At 34.4% G+C, this 12,123-nt stretch overlaps 1 protein-coding gene across 3 annotated transcripts; it reads right to left on the bottom strand.

The window, feature by feature from the left end:
- Positions 1-1,400: 1,400 nt before the first annotated feature.
- LOC18422654 (beta-fructofuranosidase, soluble isoenzyme I) lies at positions 1,401-11,919 on the bottom strand. Of its 3 annotated transcripts, XM_011625520.3 has the most exons (7): positions 11,512-11,919; positions 11,230-11,238; positions 6,580-7,436; positions 6,040-6,198; positions 5,681-5,913; positions 3,616-3,703; positions 1,401-1,824 (listed from the first exon to the last, which is right to left on the bottom strand). In XM_011625520.3, the coding sequence occupies exons 1-7, from the start codon at positions 11,897-11,899 to the stop codon at positions 1,630-1,632; spliced, it is 1,929 nt and encodes a 642-aa protein (XP_011623822.1). In that variant the 5' UTR covers positions 11,900-11,919; the 3' UTR covers positions 1,401-1,629. The 3 variants fall into 3 exon arrangements, with proteins under 3 accessions (XP_011623822.1, XP_088716703.1, XP_088716704.1); XM_088860577.1 differs by lacking the exon at positions 11,230-11,238 and having other exon boundaries at positions 6,580-7,445; XM_088860578.1 differs by lacking the exon at positions 11,230-11,238.
- Positions 11,920-12,123: the final 204 nt, after the last annotated feature.

Genomic DNA, 12,123 nt, shown 5'->3' with positions numbered 1-12,123 from the left:
CCGTGAAGAAAAGAAAAGCATATATATATATATATATATATATATATATATATATATATATATATATATATATATATGGGAAAAGATGGAATTAGCCCACTAGCTCATATTAACATATGAGCCCAACGTCCCAAATTGATTCTGGGCGGATCTGACGATCACAGATGTCCAGTAGTAATTGAATTTTAGTTTTTTTTTTTTTTTTTTACAAATTCAAATCACTTGAAATTTTAGACGTGTGTTCATAAAAAATAAGTGAATCTTGGAAAAATATCAAAAAAATATTTACATGAAATAAATTGACCAAAATACCCTCAAAAATTTCCAAGAGATATTTTGGTCATTTTGTTTTTCGCGAATAAGTTTATTTATATTTTTATTAGGTGCGCTCTGATGAGAAGAATACATATCTAAAATTTCAAGTGATTTAGATTTGTAAATAAATAAATAAAATTCAAGTACTACCAGACATTTGTGATCATCAGATCGGCCCTGATTCAATCTGAACTATTAGGCTCATATGTTCATATGAGCTAATAGGCTAATCCCATCTTTTCCCCATATATATATATATATATATATATATATATATATATATATATATATATATATATATATATATATATATATATATATATATATATATATATATATATATATATATATATATATATATATATATATATATATAAATCATTGCCCTATATATAATATATATAAGGAAATGTTTTTATACTTCCCCTATATCCTAAAAGATCTATGCTTTCCCTTCATCCAGCCGTCCAATTTTTTTATCAAGAGAACCACTCAATGTTTGATCTTAGATCTAACGTTTCAAAGTATTTTATTTCTAGCTTTTTTTTTTGTACAAATTGTATGAATATGAAATTTGTACGTGCCATCTTTTCATTGGAGCACACCTATAAAAAAATATTAAAAATAATATTTCGATGAAATACAAGGACCAAAATACCCTTGAATCTTTCAAGGGTATTTTAATCATTTTATTTTATTGAAAATATTGTTTTTATATTTTTCGCTAGTGCGTGTTTAATAGAGGTTTAGACGTCCAAAATTTGGTGATAAAATAATTTATAGTAAAACACTAAAAATAAAATAATATAGAGATATGACATTATGATTGGAGCAATCTTAACCCTCCATTCAGAATGGACGGTTGGATAAGGAGAAGTATATGTAGGAAAAGCATAAAAAGTTTGCCCATATATATATATATATATATATATATATATATACACACTCCGGCTAGATTACACAAGTCCTTTCAAGCACCACATGCGGTTATTGCCGGTTAATGCCATTTAACTCAAGGAAAAACCAACGGTGTATAAAAAAAACGAGGAAAATAGAAAAGAAAGAAGAAAATTACAAAATCGAAAGAAAAAAAGTTCTCAACATCTGATTGCAATGGCTAAGTTACACAATAAGGGTTTTATTTTGGACACGCCCGGTAGAGGGATTTCTTGGAACATGGAGACTGAGGAAAAATCGAGTTCTATTAGACTATATCCTCCATTCTTTTGAATATTTCGGTAAATTTGGATGGAGATAATACTTCGAATAGAACGATAGAAAGAATGGGAGACATAGGTATAACAAAATGAAGTCTCAAGAGCTTTGTTCGAATGGATGGATTAGGGCTGACGTCATCTGCCAAATATTGAGGGAGGTGACTGTGACAGAAGTAGAGGCATTGTTGAACAAGAATAAGCGTGGCCCATATATGGCCCGGGTTGGATATACACGAGAGGTGATGCATGTCCTCCCTCCTTGTGCAAAGCTCTCCACTATGGAATGATCCACCTTGTATTTAAAAAAAACAAAGAAAAATCATTAGAGCAAAAATGAGAATTTTCTTCTCGTAAATTCATACGAGTTCCTTATTTATGATCGTAGTACCTCGTGTCTCTCTATTTGCTGAGCATGCAAAAATAATAATTGAAAAGAGTCATCTATCCAAAAGTGTAGTGAGGGTTTTAAAAGCCGGAATTGGATGTCGGATCGAGCCTCCATTGTACTAATCCTAACATGGATTAGGCCGATTTATTAATGTCCAAAACTTTTGAATATTGTAAAATTAAAATTTAAAGGATTTACCTAGTTTTCTGATAAGACCAGACAATTCAGGCCGATTCCTCATTCAATAAGGGAATGGGCATGGTTTTACCAATTGCAATCTGGATTGGCAATTATGAAAATTCTAATTAAATTTTTTCTTTTTTCCCTTTTTTGCTATTTCATCTCTCCATTTTTGCTTGTATTACTTCTGTTTTTATTTGATATGAAACCCAACCCCTCAACACCATAAGAGGCCTAATTTGAACGGCAGAGATGATCCATAACATTATCAAAATTCAAGATCATCCTTATGTTCGTGTTAATGTCAATGACGGCGAAGATGGGCTCCTACAAGTTTCTTATATTACATGATCTCGCAGTAGTAGACCTCTTTGTTTCCTTTGTTATTACCTTTCGCAATTAATTTTACTATTATTTTCTCTTTTGTAACTATGCTGTGAACTGGTTTTTTAAAATAGGAAATTTATAGAAAATTTCTGCTTTATTTTTAAAATTTAAAAATAGTCGCATATATTTCATATTCTACTTTCAATATTCACTTTTTTAAAGTATAGCGTATTTTAATTTATCTTTTTCTCTATACGTCAGATTGAGGTTTTACCATCATATACTTATAAAAATATTATAAAAAATAATTAAAAAATAATAAATAACTTAAATCCCCTATAATATTCAAAGGTATTTTGGTATTTAGATTTATTTCAAATTATTTTTACTTTTTTTTTTTGTAGTGTGTGATGATGTGCAGTATTAACATGTTAAACTTGAGCTCACTTTGATATACTCAAAAAAAAAAAAAAAAGATAAAACTTAAAATACACCATATGCTTTAAGAAATATGACTCCAATATAAAATATGAAATGTATGACTATTTTTAAAAATTGAAAATAAAACATGACAATTCTATAAATTTCCCAAAAAAGCATTGAAGGGGTCAAATCATCTCAATTCACATGTGAGGGGCGCTTTTTTATTTTTGGTTCACTTAGATATCTCCTCAAAAAATTTAAACAAATTCCCAATTGCCCTTATTATGGATTTGGAAGTTTGAACAACCAGGTGTATTTCAATAATTTGACCTCCAAGAGGGCCCATCGGAATCACAAAAATACCCTGTTTGTATTACAAAAAAGGAATATACTATTGAGATTTAATAATAAAAAATAACTGGGTACATTTTGTCATTTGGCACTTAAAGATTAGCATGTGTCAAATGATCTAAATGCTCCTAATTGTTCCTCATTAAGAACCTTGGACAATGTATTTCCTTACTTCTAATCCTGAACAAAGTGTAGTATTTTCCATTATTTGGTTAGGCTCTTTTGGAGTCATATTACTGAAATATCTCTAATTATTCAAGATTCGCAACCTTGAATAATGGCATTTTGAAAAAAAATAAGTTTTTTTGAAAGAGATATCTTAGTGAAATGAAAATATATATTAATTTAACCCTTCCTGATTTCAACCCCATAAATGATATTTCTCTTTTTATATGAGTTGGACAAAAGATTTACCAAAATGCGAACGGATAATTTCTCCCCAGAGAGAACTGGAACGGTGCTTCCATAGACTCTTTCAACAAGGTCAGTTGCCTTTGATGATCTGGATGCAAAAAAAAGGTGTTAGTTTAGTTGCATAATACAAGGCTCTTTACCCATTCCAAATGTGGGAGGGAGTCTAGGAGATTTTATTGCATTTTATGAAATAATAAAATAGTAAATTGCCCACCTAGTAAAAAGTCTGATTTTCCTAGTCAAATGGGAGCAATTGGTCCATAGGATTTGGAAAGTCTTTAAACAGTGGTGAAAAAAAAAGAAACAAAAACACAGACGTGCTGTTTAGTTCCTTTTTGATTTAGACATTTGAGAAAGGAGGTTAATGTTTTTGTATTCCAAAAAACAAAGAAGGTGGTTGAGATTCTTAATTAGAGAGGATATATTATTTTGAAATATGTTATTTTGAAAGGAGGAAGTTTCGGTAAGGGCAAGGCTTAATTCAGCCAACACTTCAAAACCCTGCCTGAAAACTATGATCTACCACTCGAAAATAGAATGATGCCATGCAAATCCATTTCCACCCCTAATTATACCATTTTAGCTAAAAAAGTATCGAATTGGTGGATATATATCTATATATATATATATATATATATATGAAAAAAGCTTGGGTGAGCCCACTAGTTCGCAGGACAAAATGAGCCCAATGGTCCAGATTGAATCTGAGCCGATCTGATGATCACGGATGTTCGGTAGTATTTGAATTTTAATTTTTCTTCTATGAATCCAAATCACTTGAAATTTAGGCGTGTATTCTTCTCATCAAGCTGCACATAATAAAAATACAATTCACAAAAACAAAATTGATCAAAATACCCCTGAAACTTTTCGGGGGGATTTTGGACAATTTATTTCATATAAATTTTTTTATATATATATTTTAAATATTCACCTATTTTTAATGTACATAAGCTCCAAATTTCAAGTGTCTTGGATTTGTAGAAAAAAAATTAAAATTTAAATACTACCAGACATCCGTGATCGTGAGATCGGCTCAAATTCAATATTGACCGTTGGGCTCATTTTTTCTAGTGAGCTAGTGGGCACCCTTTCATCTTCCTATATATATATATATATATATATATATATATATATATATATATATATATATATATATATAGTAATGACACTATGAGACTTTCCTACACCCATGTGAGTAGGACCCTAAAGGATCACTATTAAATTTTGACACAAGTATCTAGAAAAGTTATCACATGGGTGTGTTACTTGGGTGAATGGATTTATTGATAACGTTTCTAGAGATCTGTATCAAAATTTAATGATGATCCTAGGGTCCTACTCATACGGGTGTAGGAGGGTCTCATAGTATCATTACTTATATATATATATATATATATGAAAAATGCTTAGATTAACCCACTAGTTCATATGAACATATGTGTTTATATGAGCCCAACAGCTCATATTGAATCTGAACCGATCTGATCGTCACGACTTCATTTCGTATTTGATTATTAATTTTTTCTACAAATTCAAATAATTTGAAATTTTAAGCATGTATTCTTAAAAAATAAAAGAATCTAATAAAAATATCAAAAAAATAATTTACAAAAAATAGATTGATCAAAATACCCTTGAAATGTTTCAAGGGTATTTTGGATAATTTATGTTTTTCGAATTATTTTTAAAATATTTTTATTAGGTGCGCGTTGATGAGAAGAATGGATGCCTAAAATTTGAAGTTATTTGGATGTGTAGAAAAAAAATTTAAAATTCAAACACGAAATAAGATCGTGACCATTAGATCGGTTCAAATTCAATCTAGGCTGTTGGGCTCATATGATCACATATATAGATACTTTGTTTTAGGGATCCATCTTTGCCAAGGTGGATGAAATGAATTTGCAGAGTTTCCAGCTGAAAGATTGATCTTTCCAGTGAGAACTGGACTGCAGCTGCATATGGTCTTCCTTTCGTAAAAGCCAATATCAATGTGTTCATTACAAGTAGATAAGGTGCATTCTATAATATCAAAGACTTTAAGTGAGGATAGAATTCTTGCCTGGTCTCATCATGACAAAAGAAAGTTTGCAGGTTGCCATCTACTCCTTTTGCAATGTAAAAGTAAACAGCTGTTTGTTCACTGAGGCTCTCTTCAGCCAGGACTAAGAGACCGAAAGGCCCTAACACGCCACGCCCTGCCGCTCCACCACTAGTGCTACAGTTGTACAAAACATCTGCCTCTGTATTCTTGATGGCCTCTTTTGACACCTCAAACACCGCGTTCACATCCAACTGTATGTATATTTGCAGTTAGAGTGGCAAGATTCCAAGATTCAGTAGAAGCGTATGTATTTTAGAGTCCAACCAAACAAAAAATGGATAAATAAGATTTACTAAGAGAGGAAGAGAGAGGAAAACCTGGGCACCATTGATATCCACATGTACAACGGATCCTGGATCGACCTTAATGTTGTCTAATGACACATTGCTTGTTCTCAAGCTCTCGACCTCCTCGATTGGCCATTGAACCAAATTGGTCCCACTCTTTGTATCATATGTTACCACACGGGGGATGGTCTGTTTTTTATGGAAACATACCATCAGCTTATGATGCTAACAAACATGAGGTTGTGCAATAAGTTTTGCCATTCTAGGAATATTGTAGTGGTGAACCTGACCGTTGTTCTAAGGTGAGGACCCATGCCCACTGTTGGATAAGTGAGCTGGGAGACCCCCATGGATTAACATCCCAAGAAGAATCAGGATATTCTTATATTTCAGAGCCTTAAAAATATAAATGTTACAGTTTCATAGATAAATGCACAATTTGGCTATTCATGTATGTATTTGTGGAACACCAAACAACTATTCAATTAATATGAGTTGAAACCATCCATGAAGATTCTTTCAAAAATTCCTATTCAAAAATAAAAAGAAAACACAAAAACATGCACACACCTGAAGTGAGGCCCATCCCTTCTGGATATCAGCCTGCTCACTATCTGTCTCCCCAATCCAGCCCCACAATATCCTCCTCTGCTTCACTTGGTCATAAAATGTCTTTGAAGCATAAAACTTCCCATAATCATACCTCAATCCAATCCCGACATCATTCACCGGATCATCAGGCAGCCATGTCTCAGTCGCCTCATCATAAACCCCAATTGCATAGTAATCATGCTTATTATCATCAAGGCTAGCCTTCAATACGTGCTTCACGCCTGGTCCATTCACCGACGTGTCAAGCCCCACATTCTCTGTCAGGGAAACTGGGTAGAAATCAACGCACTCCCACATCCCAGTACCAGGAACTGCATGCAGAACACCCTCCACTAGTTTGTAATTCACAAAGTCACTAGTCTTATACACAAGCGAAATGCCAGTTTTATTGATCTTCGAACCAATAATGAGTCTCCATAAGCCGTCACTCCCGAGCCAAGCAGTAGTAGGGTCTCTGAAGTCCTTGGGTAAGATTTCTTGGGGAGGGGTAAGTACGGGATTTCCTGAATACTTGACCCAGTCTTTGAGGAGTGGGTCGGAGGGGTCTGCCGGAATGGCGAGGTTCTGGACTTGGACAGACTCATTGGTGGAGCCAGTGTAGAGCATGATGATTTCTCCAGTGGGGAGGAGTGTTGCAGAGCCAGTCCAGACACCATTGATGTCGTACCATTGGTCGCGAACCATGGCTAGGTCAAGGTAAAGCCAGTGGATAAGGTCTTTGGACACCGTGTGTCCCCATGTGATGTTGCCCCAAACTGCAGAGTCTGGGTTGTATTGGTAGAACAAATGGTACCATCCCTTGTAGTACAAAGGCCCTGCAATATCTTAATGCAATCAAGATCGTTGATAGTTCTAGGTTCCAATATTATGATGCTACTATCTGTTACCTCCAAAGCATGGAAACTCGAAAATATCTCCTAAACAAGAGCCATGTGGATCTTTTTTTTCCTTAATTCGTGATTTATGCTTATTTTGGTGGGATTTTTCTTAAATAGAAAGTAAATGCCTTGCAGTTGAATGGCCACCGCATAATTTAAGAGAAGTATGCTATGGTTGCAATGAATCGGTAATTAAAATACTGCTGACTCGGACTCAATGAGTCACTTAACCTGGTAGATTGCCGGGTTTGGATGACTAACTCAAAAAATCCAAAAATCTTATATGTTATTGATGTGCAGAAGAGTTGGCAAGTCTTGCTCAGCTGAGCTCTAAACTCGGAATCGTCCTCCACAGCAGAGTAAGTCCCAATTTGAGTCTTTGTTTTCAAACATGGCTATGATTCATGCAACAGAAAAATGAGATTCTATGGCCCAAATGTCTTTATCAACATCCAATCAATGGATAGGTGGCGATGGAGAGTAAGACCTGAGCCACAAGAGGTCCCACTCTCCCTCCCTATGCAACCAATGACCAAAAGTGTCAGTCCACTCTACCTCCATCAGCATCCATCCATGATTAGATGGTGATAGACCCTTGTGACGCGATCATAGATTTATCTCCAGTTTGTAGATTCTTCGCAAACAATGGTCGAGTGTGGATTGTCTTTAAGGGGAATTCTGGTGGGAAGCACAATATATTTTACCTTTGCTGGCATTGTTAAAACCAGGCAATACTGGTAAAGGTATGTTGTGGTTAAAGAGCCCTAAAACCAAGTTCACAATAAAAATGAAGGCGGCCATAATTTCTGCCAATGATTTTTATATTCCCCTTCAAAAATATAAAGTGGTATACCAACCAGCTCTAGGATACCGTTTTAGGGGCAGGTTACATATATGAGGCAGAGGCCATAATTTCTAGGAATCAAAATGAATTTTTTCCTTTGATATCATTGTAAACATAATGAAATATTGTAAGTAGACTAGGAAGATCAAATTTTTCTAGGCAAACTTTATAAGAAAGCCCTAGACTCAATTTCACAAAAGTATTAGGGGCCACAATCGGACGATGGGGAAGATCATGTGTTGTCACCCAAGTTAATAATAGGCGCGAACACTAGCTTTTTAAGGACACCAGTTTCTGAAAACAAAATGGAAGAGGGACTGATCCAGATCCTCTATCCTCGGACAGATTCTCCAATATGGGAATTGGTCCCAAAAATAATTAAAAAAATTTAAATTTCAAAACAATAAAATAAAAAATAAAAATAAAATGGGTAGTAACTAGGTGTTTCTACCGAATTAGATGGCTGGGTGAGTCTATCAAAATTGGACCGGTTCCCGTTTTAATTAAAAATAGGGTTCCGGCTCCCACATATTCAGGATCTAGATCAGCGTTTTAAAATTTTGGCAAAGTATGCCAACTAGCTGTACAAGCAGACAATAGTGATTTAAAGAAGGGTGTGGTTTCCATTGGATTGCAACCTCAAACAATCCAATTAAAGTGTACCTCCAAATTTTATTATAACATATAATTTTGATGTAAAATATTCTTAGGATTATCTCATAATCTATTTTCATATCTAATTGTAAAATTAAACTCAAAACATGGTTAAAATCAAGTAGATCTATAAACATATGGAAATCTTGAAATTGGACGGTCTAGATAAAATGTTGTAAGATGCACTGTTTTTAGTACTCAAAATTCTTTTCATTTTTCATAGTCATATATCTCGATGTCGAGATGATCAATTAGAGTGATTTTCAACATCAAAACAACATTTTCCGATAGATTTTTTATATGCATCCGTAGTTCTACATTTTAAGGCCGCAACATTATATAAACTTTTTCCTTTAAAGAAAAATATACCACAATAACAGCTTCTGAAATCTCAATGGAACAAAGAGGGCGGGGCAAATGCCTTTTAGGGGGCACCGGGTCGTCAGCGCATTGCCAGCCACAGGTAGGCCCGTTGCCAACACAATTTAGCGGGCCTATGCAATTTAAAGGTTTGATATTTCGTCCACATGTAGTGGTTCAGATTGATGGTTCAGATTGAACCATCCTCAAGGGCTAGACATATTTTTTATTTTTATTTTTATTTTTATTTAAAAATGACATTAATATAAAATTTGGGTTTTAGCCTGATTTTTACAAGTAGAATTAAATAAAATAATAATAATAATAATTTGATTAAGAAATATTGGTCAAAATAAATTTAGGGGTATTTTATTATTTTTATTTAACTTATTTTTTACTCATTGTTATTTAGTTCTCCTTGTAAATATAAACCCATACCCTATAATTTAAATCAATATTTTATTTAAATAAAAAAAATTAAAAATAAAATTAGTTCTAAGCCCTATAGCCTTATGAAATCCCCACCACGTGGTGCCAAAAATGTTGGCAAACTTTCTAAACATTATACGCCGAAAAGTCCTGGGAGGTCATTACAAGAAATGTCTTAAAAATGAGAAACTACACCTAGATCTTCAATAAGGATGGGTTTTTATGAGTCACTCATATGTACACGTGCAGATTAACTTATGATCTAATATTTTAGGGATTCACCATATGAAACCACATTATTAAACCCAGCGTGGACAGCATGGCTGTCATTCGCAAGAATGGACGGTCCAGATGATCTGTACTTCCACCAAACGAACATTGGCCTCTAATTTCGACTGCCCATGGGGTCGTTGGGCACGTGTACAGAAAAACCGTAAAGTTCATGTTTTTGTCCTCTTTGTTGAAAGGGATTGTATACTATACTCCCTCGGGAGCATAGTTTATTTCTCTTCAAAGACCTGATTTAAAATTTTGGGAACCACAAGAATTACTAGATAATTATTCCAACAAAAAAAAATTAAAATTTGAGTTTTCTGATACTTTGATTTTACCATCCACAAATTGGTGGGTCTCCATTGAATTTCGAGACATTATTTTTTTCAAAGTGCATAGTGTACGATTTAAAACTTTCAATGAAAAACTTTAATTATTGAAATTAATCCATGAGTTATAGATGTTCTATCCTAAAAGGGTGCCGTAGGAGTAAAAGTAAAGTGCACCTTCAAATTTTACCATGGTATATAATTTTGATATAAAATGTTATTATGATTAGCTCAAATCTATTTTTAAATCTAATTATAAAATTTAAAATTTAAAAAGAGTAATGATAGCGCGAGACCCCCCCCTCATGTAATACTTTTTCTAGAGATATATGTCAAATTGATGATGATCCTTTTAGGTCTTACTCAAATGGGTGTAGGAGGATATACATATACAAACATATCAAAATCTTGAAAATGAAGGGTGTAGATAATATGCGGTAAAATGCTGAGACTTCAAATCTTTTTTATTTTTTTTAATCATACATCTCGGATGATCAAACAAAGGGTTTTCCAACCTCAAACCTACCTGTTCGGATGGATTTTTGAGGGGCATCCGTAGTTATACATTATAAGATAGCATCCTTATATAAACTTTTTCCATCCCAAAATTTGGTTCCTAAGATTCATTCGAGGTGAAATTTTACCTGAGGGAGGTGAAATTTTACCTGAGCCTGAGGGAATAAAATATCTTTTGACTGGTTCAATGGTTTACTTTTCATGAATAATGAGCCGAAACTAAGACTATTGATCACAAAAAAGAGTACTAGAATTGAGCTCTGGATTCAAAATACAGTCCACAAAATAATTCGAGGAAACAAAAAGAGGAAGAATTCGAACATACCATTTGGATCTGGAAATGATCAACCCGCATGCGTATTCCAGTCATCATCCATAAATATAAGAAGCAACAAGAAAGAAAATAAAGATAAGAAAAAGGCAGAACAAAAAAACAATGAAGGACACACTGAGAAAGAAAAGGCAAAGAGAATCCAGAAAGCATTAGATGGGAGGAAAGTATAAAGCAAAGAGAAACAAACACGAATCAAAATCTAAAATAGAGAAAATAAGATTCTAAAGAAGAAAAGAGAAAGGAAATAAAAACAGGAAAGAACTAGGTAGTTACCATTCATCCAGTTCCTTTCGGGTTGGAAATGGTAACTAGTCACTTGCCAAGCAAGCATGGCGTTGGTCCAAGGGTATGGAGACACCCCATAACCCAAAATCACCGCTTTCTCTGAAACTCCGGCGGATTTACCCCTAGAAATCGGCCGGACAACTTCCGGTGACCCCACTTGTCTGGAAGTTTCTTGCCTCTGATTTTCCAGCGACTCCTTGCCTGCGTCCTCTCTAGAAACAACAATAAACCCAACAACTAAAAGCACTGAGAAAGCGGCAAGGAAAGGCCAAAGACGCCGGGATTTTTTTCCGGTGGCCTGAAGCCGGTCATTTTCTGGCAATTGGGCGTATTCTATATCCTCCGAGTGACGAACTGTGGCCGTGGCCATGGCCATTAAATTTTTGGGCTACGATTGCATTGTAGAAAGAGTGAACCATTTAAATACGCAGAGGGTTCGGAGGAGGAGAGGTGGAAATGGGGCATGTGGGTCAGATCTGGGTTCATGTATGAGACAATGCTGAGTTTTAGAGAGAGAAAGTTTGGGAGAGACGGCCAGTCGAGTTTGGACACGCATCGCCACAATTTCCGTGTTATCCACGGTTTTGTGGCCAACGGAAC

The sequence above is a fragment of the Amborella trichopoda genome, chromosome 3 (assembly GCF_054954075.1).
Source record: "Amborella trichopoda isolate Santa Cruz 75 chromosome 3, AtrichopodaSantaCruz75HAP2 v2.0, whole genome shotgun sequence".
NCBI classification, from domain to species: domain Eukaryota; kingdom Viridiplantae; phylum Streptophyta; class Magnoliopsida; order Amborellales; family Amborellaceae; genus Amborella; species Amborella trichopoda.
This window is presented reverse-complemented; position numbering and strand designations above follow the sequence as displayed.

What these genes read in the sequence shown, in the direction of transcription:
- LOC18422654 (XM_011625520.3), bottom strand. Translation starts at nt 11,899, where the DNA reads ATGGCCATGGCCACGGCCACAGTTCGTCACTCGGAGGATATAGAATAC. An exon ending in AGGGATGGGCCTCACTTCAG is followed by an intron (nt 6,199 to 6,579) that starts GTGTGTGCATGT and finishes CATAAAAAACAG; the next exon opens with ACCATCCCCCGTGTGGTAAC. An exon ending in TTTTGTCATGATGAGACCAG is followed by an intron (nt 3,704 to 5,680) that starts GCAAGAATTCTA and finishes TTTTGCATCCAG; the next exon opens with ATCATCAAAGGCAACTGACC.